We start from the raw sequence: 16520 nt of genomic DNA on the forward strand, positions 1-16520 counted from the left end.
CAACACAGCCCTCAGGTTCATAGGGACACACAAACCTCTCCACCACGATAAGGTGATGGTTCCCCGGAGAGGGATGGTCTAATGCCCCTTGGAAATCATGTCATATGAAATGAGAGGTTTCAGACAACTTTGGCAACGTCAAGCTAACACTTTATGGCTTTGGGTTTAGTATGTGTATATCTACATAAATTAATTTATTTGATCTGTAAAGTGGAACATAATATGGATAGCTATGCTCTATTTGGTGGCAGTCAAGTCAGTTTTATCTTTATTTATAAATATAAAATGTTGTGTTTTGTTTAAAATCACAAAAAATTACAGTCTGTACAACCTACATGTCTATCCTTAAATTCTTAAGTCATAGAGTATATGTGTTCCTTTGGCTGACATTCCTACCTTGCAGATTGAGTTTGGAGACGTAATCACCCCATTTGTCATACTCTTTAAATACACTTTGTGGAATTCCTACACTGTGTATATGTGTGAACACACATGTTTGTGTGTCAGTGTAAATAAGCATCTTGAAAAGGGACACCTACTACTACTACTACAAGAGGGCCTGCCTCTGAACTCCAGATGTTGGCAGTGTGTACAAATTTTGTTTCAACATCATCACTAGTTGTGAGCGTTATTGGAAAATCCGTGCTGGGATTAGTGTGTCTCTACTTATGTACTTTTAGTTTATGGAGAGTCCGTTTTGGCCGTTTGAAGCTGCTTGTGGAGTTGGCTTGTCCTTGAGTCCAAGTTTGGGTACATGGTTGTATTGGAATGTGTGTGTTTCAATGCACATCTGCATGGGTGTGTGTTATTCATGTGGGCCATCCAACGGTCACAAAGCTGGCAGTGTGTTCCCCCTCGGTTGCTGAAATGTACACTTCGGACAACAGGCGGCTTCAGTCCTCAATAGGAGCTGTCCTTCTTATTGTACCTCACGCACAATGAGCTTTTCTCTGTCTCTCTCTCTCTCTCTCTCTCTCTCTCTCTCTCTCTAGCTCTATGTCTTTCTCTCTGTGTCTTTCTCTCTTTATGACCATATACAGACAGTGTTTCTGATGAGAGACTAGAGGAACCATAATCTGATTGGTTGTTTTAGTCACTGCTCTTCTATATGAAGTTGTCTCAGTGCATTACCATCAGCTTAGTCCTAGAATACAGTAAAAACCTGGCACTTAACAGAATTCATTACACATGTGAGTCCAGGCGAGCTTAGTCATTCAGGGGATGAACACAAGTCACTACAGAAGGGGAACTATCAGTCCTGGGACTCCCCAATGAGTGTGTGCAATTATACATATTTGTGAGTGTGTATGCGTGAGAGAGAAAGACGAGGAGGTGTTGTATAGGGTTTATGTGCTTTCCCCTTCGTTGTCTGCTCACATGATCACCCAAGAACAACAACACCACATGTCTCCCACATGACCTCGCTGTCATCGAGGAAGTACCTCATAATTTGCCGTACACCCTTTTTTTGGAGAGATGCAGTGTTTCCTCCACAATCTTTTTCAGCAGCGGCAGAAGCGGGTGGGAGGTGTTGTTGAACGTTAAAAATTAACGTTACGTGAAAACAGCATTTAGTTTTTTCTTTTTAGTACCTCACATCCCACTTTCAGTCACTATGACCACTACGGTCATAAACATTGTGCCAAAATATGCACAACAACGTTGCTGTCAACAGGCTTGTATCTGCTAATGTTAGCTAGCAACTGTTACCTTGAACCCATTCAGCAAATAGACCGTATATACCGTAGGGAGGTTACCTGAAACCGGTGATTTAACGTCACCGATCATTTTACATACAGTTAACAACAAAACAAAACGCTAAGCGAACATTACTAGCAACGTTTTTCATTCTAGTTTTGAGTGTTATGCGCCCCCACTAACCTGGGAAACAGTTTTAAAACAGTAACAGTGTCTCATGCAGAGTGGAGGCAGAAGGACCGCAGCGTTTGCAAATGTTATCTTGTATCATCCGGGGTCTGATAAACAGTAAAGTGACTTTACTTTTAATAGCGTACATAGCGGAAACCCTGTTGTGCGTCTGCCCTATACAATGGCGGCGGACATTTTACCGTGGCGGGCCGCCATCAACATAGAGGACACACTGGACATAATGGGGGGGTCAAGAGAGTGTTACTGCTAACTTATCCTGACCCCAGTGCAATCTTTCAAACATGAGAATACATATGAGACCTTAATGGTTGAAGTCAGACCTTTACAGAGAATATAGAGTTGTTAGCCCTGATATGTAGCTACTTTGTGCTACTACCCAGTGCAATACTACAAACAATCAATAATAACAACTGGTGTGCAAATTAAAACTCAAATCACATCACGTATCTCTGTTGCTATGATTTCCTCATGACCACTTTATTATTTTGCACATTTAGAATTTTACTCTCTCTCCTTTTCCTAACTGAATCAAGATATGAAATCCAGGAATAAAGAGACAGTTAATAGATATAGCTCTATAGATGGATTAATTATTCAAAATGGTTGTATGCATACTTAGATACTTACTTTATGAGGTATTATCTGATATAACTTTAAAAATATACACTCTAGTTTATATTGGCAGCATTCTTAATTGTTTGTAACGACAATTTAAAAATTTAAAAACCTTATTATACTTATTTTAAATCACCTAAACGACACCAGGGTGCTAAAGTAAAACCTTACAGGTATCTACCAATCTGTACACACATCAGACTGCTTGGTGATAACACAGCCAGACTGTTCTCCGTTCTCAGCTGAGATGGACCAGGCAGCACTGCAGTGTTTATTCAGTATAAATTAGACCCAGCTAGCGGCTTTTTTTCCCTAGGTCATAGCTTAATCCCAGTGATTTTCAGCCTGCATACACATTTTTTACATTGTTGAAACAGAGGAACTAATGTTGTAGCAAAAGTAACAAGTTAGCGGACTGCCGTCACTGCACTTTTCTCTGCTGTGCACTTGTTGGTTGTGTGTGCTCAAAGCCATGCACTTGGTGAAACACAAAGGAGAGGAGAGAAAGGTGTACACAGCAACGACTCTCACACCAAGCAGAAAATGGAAGCACTGCTCTACAACACGTCTTTTGGCTTAATTAAAGACATTGATTCATGATTCTGTCATTCTATCAATACCTACCCAACAAAGGCAAATATATGGGCCAAGCCCTAGTCACAACATTGCACACTTCCTCTTCTTCACTTGAATCTCTCTCCTTAGCACCGATGTACCCAGTGTGTAACAATTCAGAATCAGGCTTCACTACAAAGAGAGTTTGTCAGTTGAGGTAGAAGTGTTTACACAGGATCTACTTTCCTTTTTGTTAAGGAATGCCTGCAGACTTTTAATATATTTGTTTTCGCCTTCTTTATTTTCCTTTCCTTCCTCTGGCTCAACTCTCAATTTAATCTCCCTTCCTTTCACCTCCTCAGCTTCCTCTACCTTTTCGGGCTGGACTGCGGTGCATTGACGTCGGCTCGCCCTCCCCTGCCCCCTCGCCCCCCAGCAATGGCCTCACGCATTGGCCTGCGGATGCAGGTATGACACAAGAACATCAACCATCCTATATATAGCCTTTCATTAGCTATGGATATTAAAGTATGTTTGTTGTGTTGTTTGACCGAATGGACACTGGAGAAGAAGGTATTCTGGTCAATGTCACAGCTTTTTGGGTGGGCCATTTATTTCATAGGCATCTACATGCAGCAACCACTGACACATTTGGCTGTGCGATTTGGTCCTTGCATACTTTTCACAGGGTGATTTAATAGCTGTGTGAGTCACTAGGTGTGCTCTCCTAACAGCTCTTCTAACAGCCAAAAGCAATCACAAATCACAGTCAGTTTAAAGGTCCCAATGCTTTAATGAGCGTTCCTGTAATGTGTCTATGTGTGTATGTGTGTGTGTGTGCGTGTCCAGCTGATGCGAGACCAGCTGCAGCAAGAGGAGCAGCGTGAGAGGCAGCAGATACAACAGCAGCAGCAGCAGCAGCAACAGAATGCAGCCCTGCAATACATGCATCATTGCATGGCTGGGCCACCTGCACCCACCCCAGCCATAAGCACCCCGCAGCATCAACAAAGCATGCAGGTCCCTGTGGAGGTTCTTAAGGTCAGTAGGGCAGCAACAAATTATTTTCATTATCAATGAATGTCTTTTATTTTACATGTACTGATTATTATCAGTTATTATCATTATAGTTATTATTATTATATTATTATTATCAGGTTTCCAGAGTTCATGGTCATGACTTGCATGTTTGTCAAAAGTTATTGAAATTATAAACATGTGAAAACCGAAAAGCAACCCTTCCACACCTTTGAGAAGCTGGAACCAGTGAATTTTTGATTAATAAATGACTTCAAATTTCTATTCTTTTGATAATGACTGATACATATTCTGAAGGTTAGAAATAACTTATTGAAGGAAGGAAGTATGTAGAAGTATATTTAATAAATTATTTGGGTTTGTTTTAACATGGGAGGGGAAGGGTAAGAGGGGACGACATGTAGCAAAGGGCCCCAGGTCAGAGTTGAACCTGGGCCACTGCAGTGACTGAGCCTTTGTATAACCAGGTGGTATAACTGGGCTCAACCAGGGGAGCTACCAGGGCACCCTGTATATAGAAGTATTTTGACAGCAAAATAAAAAATAACTTAAAAGGGGATTTGTGGTTTCATACATTGATAAATAAATACAGAATCCCCTTCATCCTTCTACATATAGTGTAGTAAAAGTTAATAAAGGTTTCTACTCTAGACAAAGTGCTAAACAGAGCTCATTAAGGGGATTCGCTGAAGAGAGAAAATATGTTGGTTAAGGGGGGGTTTCATTAAGGGGATTCGCTAAAGAGAGAAAATATGTTGGTAAAGGGGGGGTTCAAAAGGACAGGGGGCTGTGGCACTTACACACCATTAATCCACTCACATGTTGCTGAGCAGGAGAAAGGGCAGCAAGGCGCAGAAGAGGTGTTTAGGACTTCACTGGGCGTTGTGGCTTCTCACAGCAGCACTGCCACACAGGGGAAAATCAGGGACAGATTAGAAAAAAGGCAGAGAGAGAAAAATGCGGTGGAGCAGCAAGCAGGTAGGGAGACAGAAGATAAGAGAGGTTTGACATGTTTTGAGATAGGACCATCAGGAGCGATGTAGATAGCCTGAGTCGGACAGGGACTGATAAAGCTGAAGTGACATTTTGCCCGATTCCAAAGATGCTTGTGTGTCCTTATCTTTGATAGTGTGTGTTTCTGTGTATGGATTTGCACAATACTCCAGTATGTGTGTGTGTGTGTGTGTGTGTGTGTGTGTGGCTTTAACTGTATGTGGCAATTTGTTTACTCTGTGTGCATCCATGCGTGTGTGTGTGTGTGTGTGTTGTCAGTGTCTTACCTTTCATTTTGTAGATAAGGGCAACTGTCTGTCCATCAGTGTCATCAAGCCTGTCAAATCTCCTGTGTCTCTTTGTACTTCATCTGTGCTGACAGTGCCGAGCCAAATAGGTTGAATAGTTACAACAGATTTATTCAACGCCAATCATGTGTATTTGTCCAATGGGTTATGATTTGCTGTAAAAACATACACAAAGTAGCATAAAGGTGTGTTTATTGAAAAGTTTCCAGTTCATTTAAAATTATTCTACTGCTGGACATAAAAACAGAGGGGGGTTTGAGGGCTGAGGGGTTGAGTCTTTATCTGTAGTAATGGGGAGTAGGCCTGCTCTCTACTAAGCCTTAATCTTTGATGTGAAGGAATGAGGCCCGCCCATTGCTTTATGTAGCCACACCAGAGGATTGAGTGGCTTTACTCCTGTAGGCTTTACTTCTGATTTAATGAGCCCATGTCTTTGGGATAATGCGGTGTACCTCTAAACCACATTCTCAGTGTTGTATGTTTAAATGTTAGTGTTAAACCATGCTGAGCTTATACTACACACTAAACATGTATGTATTCATTCATTTGATGGTTATTGAAGTAAGGGTTATCACTGTTTTTTTGTTTTTTGATTTGGCGTTAAAAAAATGCTCAAATCTGTGCCTCCATCCATCCATCTTCATCTGTATGTCCGGTATCGGGTCGCGGGGGCAGCAGCTCCAGCAGGGGACCCCGAACTTCCCTTTCCCGAGCCACATTAACCAGCTCCAACTGGGGGATCCCGAGGCCATTCCAGGCCATTTCGGAGATATGATCCCTCTACCTAGTCCTGTGTCTTCCCCGAGGCCTCCTCCCAGTTGGACGTACCTGGAACACCTCCCTAGGGAGGCGTCCAGGATGCATATTTACCAGATGCCAAAACCACCTCAACTGGCTTCTTTTGACGTGACGGAGCAGCGGCTCTACTCCGAGCTCCTCACGAATGACTGTGCTTCTCACCCTGTCTCTAAGGGAGACACCAGCCACGCTCCTGAGAAAACCCATTTTGCCCGCTGGTGACCTGATCTCATTCTTTTGGTCATGAGCCAGCCTTTCTTGACCATGGGTGAGGGTAGGAAGAAAGACTGACCGGCATATCAAGAGCTTTGACTTAGCTCTCTTTTCATCACAACGGTGCGATAAATTGAATGTAATACCGCACACGTGGTGACGATTCTCCGACCAATCTCCCACTCCATTGTCCCCTCATTCGCGAACAAGACCCCGAGCTTTTTAATCTCCTTTACTTGGGGTAAGGACTCATTTCATACCTGAAGAAGGCACTTCATCGGTTTCCTGCTGTGAACCTTGGCCTCAGATTTAGAGGTGCTGATCCTCATCCCAGACACAAACCGATCCAGTGGGTGCTGAAGGTTGCAGGCCGATGATGCCGTCAGGACCACATCATCTGCAAAAAGCAGCGATGCCATCCCCAGCCCACCAAACTGCAACCCCTCCCCACCCTGACTGCGCCTTGATATCCTGTCCATAAATACGACAAACAGGATTGGTGAAAAAGCGCGGCCCTGGTGGAGGCCAACCCTCACCTGGAACGAATCCGACTCACTGCCGAGAACCCAGACACAGCTCTCGCTTTGGTCATACAGAGATTGGATGGCCGTGGGAAGGGACCCCTCACCCCATATTCTCGCAGCTCAAATCTGTGTGTTTTATGAATGGACTATAATGGCAAAATGTGATATTTGCTGTAAAAGTACCATGATGTCTGTTGGCTTACACTTACAAGTGCATCCCTTTAAACTAATCCAAGTGCATCGTTTACCTTGAGGTTCAAGTTGCAATTGAATGCTTTTGTTTTTCCTCAAACACATTAAAAGCCAAATCTGTCCTTATTTAACATATATATGATAGATTATTGTTTAGTATTCATCCTTGCCTTAAAGGAGTTTTCAGTCAGTTTGTGATTAACAGCAGCTTTGTTTGGATCAGATTGTCTTTTAACAACATTAAATGAAGTACCATAAATCATGTATTTATTGTGTTTACACCAAAATCTAGTGAAAAAGGAATCATTAACAGGATAGACAAAGAATTGGATCAAAGTGCAAAATCAATAATGGAATATTAATTGATTACATCCTTTGACTGTCCATCAATACAGGTACAGACCCACCTTGAGAATCCTACCGACTACCACATTCGTCAGTCTCGGAGGCAACAGGTGAAAACATACCTGTCTTCCACCTATGCTACCAAACAGGTACTTTTTGGACGTTACCTGTATATTTATATATTTGTCTCTCATAAGTTCCACTTCATGTATACAGTATATGGTATTTCTTTTTTGTCTTTGTCTGGTTTGTTCAATCCACACAATATTGCAGTACATGTATCTATGACAGTACTCATTAACACTAGTTATTACAATTATTCTCCCCCCCTCTCTCTGTCCGTAGACAGTTCATGCAGTAGTAGGGCCGGTGCCGCCCTCTCCTCCCACAAACATGGGACCTACAGGGGGTTCAGCGTCTGCCCCCCCACCCCTTCACTCCCCCCACTTTCGCACTGAGCAGCTCATGTCTGGAAACAGCGCCCCAAACAGCCCCATGGCCATGCTCAACATCGGCTCCAGTCACGAGACAGAGGTATACGCCCACAAGCGTGGGCAGACAGTGGAATGAACATTAATCCCTGGATATGTTATAAAGTACAGTTTACAACATCCAGATTGAACAAATTTCCATAAAATAAGACTTAATTACCCTGCTATATAAAATTATGAGGATTGAAAACTGCCCCTAAAGTGACATTTTATGAAAGCGTCATAATGATTTAATAGGTCTTCAGTCAGCTGGAGCAGCATTTCTAAATGCATTGGTGTTTATGTGTCATGCGTAAAGTTGGTGCGCTGAAAAATGTGTTGGCTAACTGGCAATAACTGAGACTGGCTATCATTGGAATTTAAATGCTCCATTATGGCCTTGCTACAGTAATTACAGCTTAACAAGTGACAGGCGAACAGCAGAATAGAAAGCCCTTTGAACCTGGCAGACTTTGACCCCTCTTCTTTTAGTCTCTCTGAGAGTCAATAGTCTTACCAGTTAGACTCCTTGACATAGAAGTTATCTCTCAAGTCTTCTCTCGAGTGAGACATCCACCTGCACGGGAGTTGACCTGGAGGCCTGCATGCCAGCAGGTTTCAGGTGCTTTGAGAGTAGTGACAGTCTTCTCTGTATGGTATTTGCTAAACATGGAAATGTAGATTAGCTCTTAGTCTTAAAGTTAGCCAGGATAGGTCTTTAAGCTTGTCATAATCACACAAGTAACCCCCTAGTTTTCCCCCCCAGATGGATGAGGTCATTGATGACATCATCAGCATGCAGTCCAACTACGACGATATTCAGGCATACATTGACCCCATACAGATGCCAAACACAGTAAGTAGAACCAACCCACCAACAGTGTGTGATTTCAAGAATCATTTTTTTATTGTCTTTATACGACAAATGTTTCATAAGAGTTAAGGTAGGCATATTTTTTTTGGGGGGGGGGGGGGTTGCCTTGTTTAAACCGAATGTCTAAAGATAGAGGATAGCATATGATGTGCAGATTGTAAAGTCTTTCAATGCAAATTTGGGATTTGTGAATTTGGACTATGTTGAGAAAATGGCTTGACTTAACTTGGATACTTTGGCAACTTATGTTTTCCTCAAAACAAAAGCAACATGCAATATTATTCAAAGAATACAAGTCAGTGAAGCAATGTCTTAATAAAATAGTGTTCTAAAAGCATGAGAGGATTTTAGTGTCCAGTACAATACAGCTGTTTGGGTGATATCTTGATTGGAGTCATTGATCTTATTTTAGATAATTACTAAATTATTGAAAATGCTAAATTAAGTAATGTAGCAGCCAATTTTACTTGTTTTAATGCAAAGAATATTTTTAAGATTCAGTTATAGACAAATGTACTTGTTAAAATAGAGCTTTTTGTTTTGCACTGTTTGATAATATAATTTATAAGGAATACATTTGCAATGCAAAACACTATATGCATGTTTTGTGTTGGTCCACGCGGTTCTTACACCTTTTTATTGGTGCAAAGGGCAGTACACAAAACAGAGGTATATACATAGGAGTAGACTAAAATAGGCATATAGACGAAACAAGACAGAAGAAATGATGTTTGTTTCTGCGGAGGTTACATGCAGAGCTTTCATTGAGCCTATGTAAGTGGCCTTATGATAGAGCAAGGGAGAGAGTGAGAGAGTGACGGCAATTAACTTTGTAGCAAGTAGTGACTCAAGAGTAGTGAGACAAACAAAGTGTCTCCCCTGTGCTTTCTGACCAAGGTGGGACATCGGTAGCAGGAAAGGTTAACGCTCTCCTTGATTTCATTTTGTTTATGGAGAAGGAGAAGCAGGAAATGAGTAGGGGGAAATATAACGATATCAAGCCACAACCGAGCTACATGTGACACCGCGACATGTAGTTACATTTTTCAAGAGGTGTGTGTCAGACTACTGCGTAGGGTCTGGCGTAGGTCTGTGTCTTCACGTACTTACACAGAAGTATAAATCAAGTTTAAGGGTGGTTATGTGCAGCACACACTTGTGTGTGTGTATCTGAAAAAGAAGATAAGAGAGTAAAGTCTAAGCAAAGAGAAGAAAAGACAAAATTATAATAAATAATATATAATATATATAATAAGTAAAGAAATTCATGGAATATGTAGTCCTCTTAAACCCTCATCCACTTCAAGTTATAATCTGTGCTCAGTCTGTCCTAAATGAATAGACCCGGATAAGCAAGGTTGTCAGTACGCAAACATTTGATTTTCTGTAGTGTGTAATTGCAGTTCTTGCATCTGTGCAGTCTTTCTCTGTCACCTGTTTCATTTATTGTTATGTTGAGTTGTTTTGGTTGTTGTTATCAGGGGTAGTGATGGTGTATGTGCAGTTGTTAGTCCTGTTAAACCACAAGAACTTTATCAAATGTTTAGTGTTGCAAGGCAGCCATTGTAATTTTACTCTACACCTGCTTTCCTGATTTTCAGTTTATTCCTGCATGTCCCCACATGTCCTTATGCACCGCTATACCCAGTCACACACATACACAAACTTACATACACACATGCAAAAGCGTATAATTGACTCCAGCACTAAACATTCCATCCTTTAACCATGCTGGACATAGTTAGAAACTGTAGGAAAGACATGTCAGATAAGGACTGTGCAGTACTTTGTGTCTGAGGAAACAAACTCAGAAAATTAACAATTAAACTGCCAGCAGTTAGAGTTCAACTTGTTTACAAGATATTCTGAGAGAGAGGGGGAGGTGGAGAGGGGGAGGAGAAGATGGGAGGAGGGAAAGGGGGATGAGGGCAATTTGTGCACGGAGAAAACAGGCTGAAAGTCCAGTTAGGGGAAAGTTCACTCTTGTTTGGTGGGGAGCGGAGGTAGAAGAAAGACAGGACTGGTGTTGCTGAGGTCAGTCTCCCAAGCCAGGGGCAGCAGTGCCAGAGAGAGTTGTGTGTGCTGCTAGTGCTTGAGAGAGAAGAAGAACGACTGCTGGCCTAGTGAGGGAAGGAGTAGAGGATGAAGGAGATGAATAAGACGTATGCCATTGTGGAAGTTATTGAAGGAGAACAGATTCAGCTGGTAAGACACTGAAGCGCTGTTATTTATCTGTTTTACGTGAATTTGGTTAATGTTGCATGCGTTTAGCTTTTGCGCTGAGTGAATCTCAGGATGCAGTGACGGCTCTAACTCCCAGCCTCGGGTCCCTGATTATAAAATGAGCCACAGCAGGGGCGGCGGGGTGGGTGAAATCTTCAATCTTTTTTTGTGTGTGTGCACGTGATGGTTGGTTCTGCAAAACTGGAATCAGAGTTATTGCACGTTTGAGTTGATATTGTGTGTCATGTTGGCATTCACCATGCCGTTATAGTATAAATATTAGTAGGTTCAACTACTGTAGGCTCATCTCATTGAGTGGTTGTCTATCTGACTGTGTGAGAGAAGGAAACTCAAACAGCCACTTGTAGCTGTATCTGACAAAATGTCCTCTGTTGATGAGTTTAATCAGTGTGTGTGTGTGTGTGTGTGTGTATACCTTCTTCTAACATTACACTGATTGATTAGATTAGGCAATTGATCAATACTGAGGATGATCAGTGTTTGTGAAGCCAGCACAACAAAGCAACTGGGGGAGGAACACAAAGTACAGATTGATAAGTTAATACTGCTGCTTTTATAGAACATGTTACTAATGCTGTAAAAAGTGTTTTGAGTTAAAATAAACTGGAAACAGAACTCATAGCCTTATTCCCAACTGACAGACCAGTGGGCAAAATGCACCTTCTAATCCTAATGGGGATTAAAGCGGCAAACTCCATGGAATTCTTGGAATCTCAAAGTTTAGTAAAAGCCAGGAATACCACTGAATACCAGGCACAAGTGAGCAGTTTGACTCTTAAGTGTGTGTGTGTGTGTGAGTGTGTATGGATGGTTACACTGAACCATATTGAGGCCGTCAGGCTTGCTTGTTCAATGGAGTTAGATGGCTTCTTTTTGGAGTGGGGCATTGTGAGAGGTAGGCAGCCTGGCCAGGAAATGGGGGGTCAGAAGGTGCAGAAGCATGGAAGAGGCTGGGAATACAAATTCATTTTGAATTTTGTGTTTTCTGTCTCGCATCAGCAGAAAAAATGAGGTTACCATAAAAGGATGGGGCTTGATAATCAAAATGTATTTGGAATTTTGTCATTTAATATGATGCACAATTTTGCTTTCGAAACTTTATTCCAGCAGTATTATGTTGTTTCAATGTGAGGAAGATCAATTAGAAATGTTCCTTTCTAAACATAGTAAACATTTCAATATCTAAACCTCACACATAGCTGGCAGAGGTATACACCATAATAATGTAATTTCCTCCTCAATAGTTAAGATGTATTCATCTTTAACAAAGCATATCGTTTACATACAGAAGTGTGTGTGTGTGTGTGTCTATGTGTGTGTGAGAGAGAGAGAAAGAGAACAAGAGAGAGAAAAGAGTGTGTGCACGCATGTTTGATCTCACACAGTAGCCAGCAGATAAGGTATCTTATCCTTAAAGTTCTTTATCTCTCAGGCCTCATTAGCAGTGTCACATTTGCCCTCGCTTCATGGACTACGATATGATTCCTAACGAGGCATAAAAAAGTGCATTGCACTCCAACTATAAAGTACAATTAAAGGGAAATCATCCCTTTTTAGGAGTCCATACAAAACAAAGTTTTACACAACGTCTAAAGTGCAAGAGTTAGGAGACCACTTCACAGGTGTGAGTTCAGGAGCTGGAGAAGGCAGAGGAGAGAACCAAGCTATAAAGAGAGATAAGGTAGATAGCACGATAGTCAATCATTGCTGTGTGTTTGGCAGGCTGCTTTACGTGTGATATTATTGCATTATCTCCTGCTATCGGTTCTTTACAACACACTTAACAGGAACACTGACTTCATAAAAACACTTACAAAGGTATATGAAACAGACCAAATTAATCTAGATTTAACACCAGTGGGACCTGAGTTTGATTTAATGTTAATTATTGTTTTAATTACTTTTTAAAATGTAATTCAACTTTAGCATTCAGTCCTCTCATATGATAGTTAAAGCATCTGTTCATTGACAACAAAGCATTGTATAGAGGTACACATAAATGCAATTCTTTCTCTACGTGCATTCTGCACAGCTCACTTAATGAAGTGATTTAAAAAAAAAAAAAAAAGGTAAGTAATTTTTATTTGCAGATTGTTGGTTTTCTAAATGGGCATATTTGTTGTGTGTATGTGTGGCTCTGTGTCTGCGTCCTCCCCAGCTTCCCCTGTCAAGCAGTCACCTGGATGTGTATACAGGTCCGGGGATGAAGGGTCCAGCCATTGCTATGACCAGCAACTCCTGTCCTGCCAACCTGACCGTCAAAAGAGAACTGTCAGGTGCGACAAACCAAGCTGTACATTTTTAACTATTTAACTATTGGGATCAGCATAAGTTATATAAAAGACTGAGTGAATGTAAAAACATTTGCTTGCTACAGTACCTCATCCTGTAATTTATGTTGTGGCATTGGTTATTCATAGATTGTATCTGTTGAAAAATGGCCCAGTTTCAGCCATTAGTTAATCACTTGTTGTTATTGCAAAGACGCAGAAGCCCGTGCTCTGGCCAAGGAGAGACAGAAGAAAGACAACCACAATCTGAGTGAGTGTTTCCCTCAGCAGGCTCTACCCAAATTCTAAATAATGTACAACCTTCTCTACTTTCTCACCCGGAATACTTGACATGCCCTTAGAAACACATACACACGCACACACACGCACGCACACACACGCACACACACACACACACACACACACACACACACACACACACACACACACACACACACACACACACACACACACACACAACGTAATCTGTCTCTTGCAAGAACGGTTTTATATAGGCTTGTGCTGATTTAGCTGACATAGTGCAACTAGTGGATGGTTAACCTAGTAATTTCTGCTGTCCTGTCACTTAAGTGTAATTACCTGTGACTGTGTGTGTGTGTGTATATGTGTGTGTGTGTGTGTGTGCGTGTGCCTAAAGTTTGTCCCTTTCTGTCTTTTACTGTGTATATCCACTATGCGCTTATCTATGCTTTTCTCATGTGCACTACAATGACAACCACGTGGGTGCTATACAATACATACTTGAGAATTGACTTTTGTAAGCCGCAATCTGCCTTAAAAAATGTATTATAAGTGCTGTGTTTAATGCCTTTGATTTCTCTGTACTATTATTTACGATTATTTTCATTGTGTATTTTCCTCTGTCTCCCCTTTGTCTCTTTTTTCCTCTTCAATAGTTGAAAGGAGGAGGAGATTTAACATCAATGATCGTATTAAAGAGCTGGGCACCATGATCCCCAAAACCAATGACCTGTGAGTTGCTTATATAACAATGGATGTTCAGTGTGGATCATTTTTGGAATGCATTCTGTTACTGCCAGTTACTTATCTATGGAAATGGCCTGTATGTACTTACTGTGTGCATAGTGATGTGCGCTGGAACAAAGGCACTATACTGCGGGCGTCTGTGGAGTACATCAAACGCATGCAGAAAGATGCACATAGGTCAAGAGAGGTGGAGAACAACTTCAAAAGGATGGAGATGGCAAACAAACAACTGATGCTACGCATCCAGGTAACACACCTACACACACATTCAGAGAAACACAATCACAACAAATACAGTACAACGAGACTGACAATGTTGCCCTCCACCCACTGTCTACAGGAGTTGGAGATGCAGGCTCGTATACATGGCCTGCCCAGCAACTCTCCTTCTGCCCTGAACCAGCCTGACCTGATGGCTTCGTATATAAAGCAAGAGACCAGCCCAGAAGAGAACCTCTCTCACTCCCTGGCACACACTCACCACCAGCCCCAGCACTTACCCCAGAACCAGGGTCACCCCCAGGCCATGCAGCACCACTTCCTCCCGCAAACCCACATCCACCCCCAAGGCCAGGTTCAGCAACAGCACAGGCAGCTGCCCCAGCTCCCCCAACACCTGCATCAGCCCCAGCCACCCATCCAGTACCCAGCTGTAGGCAGCTCCCAGCCCTTTGACTTTACCCAGTCGCTGGACTTGTGTGATGGGATACCCGGCTTCTCAGACGGCATGTCAGGGCTAGGCGACCTGGGTGGACTGGACGTCCAGGGGACGAGAGGCGAGATGGGCTTCCTGATGATGGACGAGCCCTTGTCCCCGATGGGAGGAGACCCACTGCTCTCTGCGATGTCGCCTGAAGCCTCAGTCGACTCCAGCCGCAGATCCAGCTTTAGCATAGAGGATGGAGACATATTGTAGACATGTAGGCGCACACACACACATTCACATGCACAAATGCATGCAAATACATACAGCAGGGCAGAAAGAAATCTGCCACCAGACATGACATCATTCACCCAGCACACACCCGTACGCACACACACAGACACACTTACTGTGTCTATACATCACACAATTTGAACATACACCGAAGACAGTCATTCGTGGTACAATTGCTTACCCCTAACAACACGTGCAAAAGAAGGTACACAGCCCTCACACATTTAAAAATATTCTGTATAGTGCAAACCTTTGCACGCACACACACAAGCGCATGTGAGATAAACTGTGCAGCTTTAAACTTTGCCCAACAGAGCATTTACAAGAGGTGAACCAATGCTGCCAGGTCAGGTGTTATATAGCACATGTGGCCTTGTTTCCATAAAGGTGACTCTGAATCACAATTGAACAAGGGACAAAACCAGCAGTTAATTAGATTGACGTTATCAGATACAAGGACATCTGAGTGCATTGTCTCACTTGATAGAGGACATGGTATTTTCTCCTTACATCAACCTCTTTTAGTAACCATAAATGATTGAGTAAGCGATAGTGAATGAAATGGAAATAGCTTTATGCTCCTGCATGCATAATTTATCTTAAGGGGATGCAGTCCAGTCACATTGTTCCCTTCCGCAATCTGTAATTCCAGTGTTGGTTTTAGCCTCTAGCACAAGCTGTTTAGTGTTTGACAGCAGTCTGTGTTCGCTTTCTAAGTTGAAATGTGTTCTTCAAGTGACCACATTTAAGGAAACATTGTAAAACTCACTGGAGAAGGCCGATAATCCAGCTTTCAGCAAAGCCCCTTTAATTTATTGCATATATCCCACTTCTAGCTGTAATTGTGGTCTTCTCACAAACACAAACACAAACAAACACATGCTGCTGTCGCCCAGTTTCTACACCTTTCAACACTTGACACTGCCATGACCTTTTAAGGGAGTAGAGAAAACATTTGGATGGTCTCCAGAATACAGCGTGTCGTCCACAACTGTGAGGTGTCAAAATACTCAGGTACTGTAACAGAATACACAAGCCGGATCATTTTTTAAGCAGTAGCAGATGTTAACCTGAACTGTGTCCGGCTCATGACCCCTATCAATGTGCCTTTTCATTTTTGCAGCTGCTGCTCTTCAAAGGCGTGTTTTTATAGGTTGGAAATCCTAACCAGAGTTTAGATTTAATATCAACTTCATTTATGCCTGTAAATGCTTTAGAGTTTGCTCCTGTTGTTGCAGGAGATAAA

At 42.1% G+C, this 16520-nt stretch overlaps 1 protein-coding gene across 4 annotated transcripts in view; it reads left to right on the forward strand.

Annotated features, from left to right (window-relative positions):
* Positions 1 to 15298, forward strand: part of tfeb (transcription factor EB) — a 35985-nt gene extending 20687 nt beyond the window's left edge. The window contains exons 3-12 of one of the 4 annotated variants that reach the window (XM_034868889.1): positions 3423 to 3528; positions 3910 to 4101; positions 7522 to 7620; positions 7817 to 8005; positions 8708 to 8797; positions 13218 to 13335; positions 13544 to 13600; positions 14247 to 14322; positions 14437 to 14584; positions 14678 to 15298. In XM_034868889.1, coding sequence (XP_034724780.1) covers positions 3499 to 3528; positions 3910 to 4101; positions 7522 to 7620; positions 7817 to 8005; positions 8708 to 8797; positions 13218 to 13335; positions 13544 to 13600; positions 14247 to 14322; positions 14437 to 14584; positions 14678 to 15253 — 1575 coding nt within the window. In that variant the 5' untranslated portion in view covers positions 3423 to 3498 and the 3' untranslated portion in view covers positions 15254 to 15298. Of the gene's footprint in view, positions 1 to 3422; positions 3529 to 3909; positions 4102 to 7521; positions 7621 to 7816; positions 8006 to 8707; positions 8798 to 13217; positions 13336 to 13543; positions 13601 to 14246; positions 14323 to 14427; positions 14585 to 14677 lie in introns of all 4 variants that reach the window. The other 3 variants (XM_034868887.1, XM_034868890.1, XM_034868888.1) reach the window with 3 other exon arrangements.
* Positions 15299 to 16520: the final 1222 nt, after the last annotated feature.

This window comes from Etheostoma cragini, chromosome 4 (assembly GCF_013103735.1).
Source record: "Etheostoma cragini isolate CJK2018 chromosome 4, CSU_Ecrag_1.0, whole genome shotgun sequence".
Lineage (NCBI taxonomy): Eukaryota > Metazoa > Chordata > Actinopteri > Perciformes > Percidae > Etheostoma > Etheostoma cragini.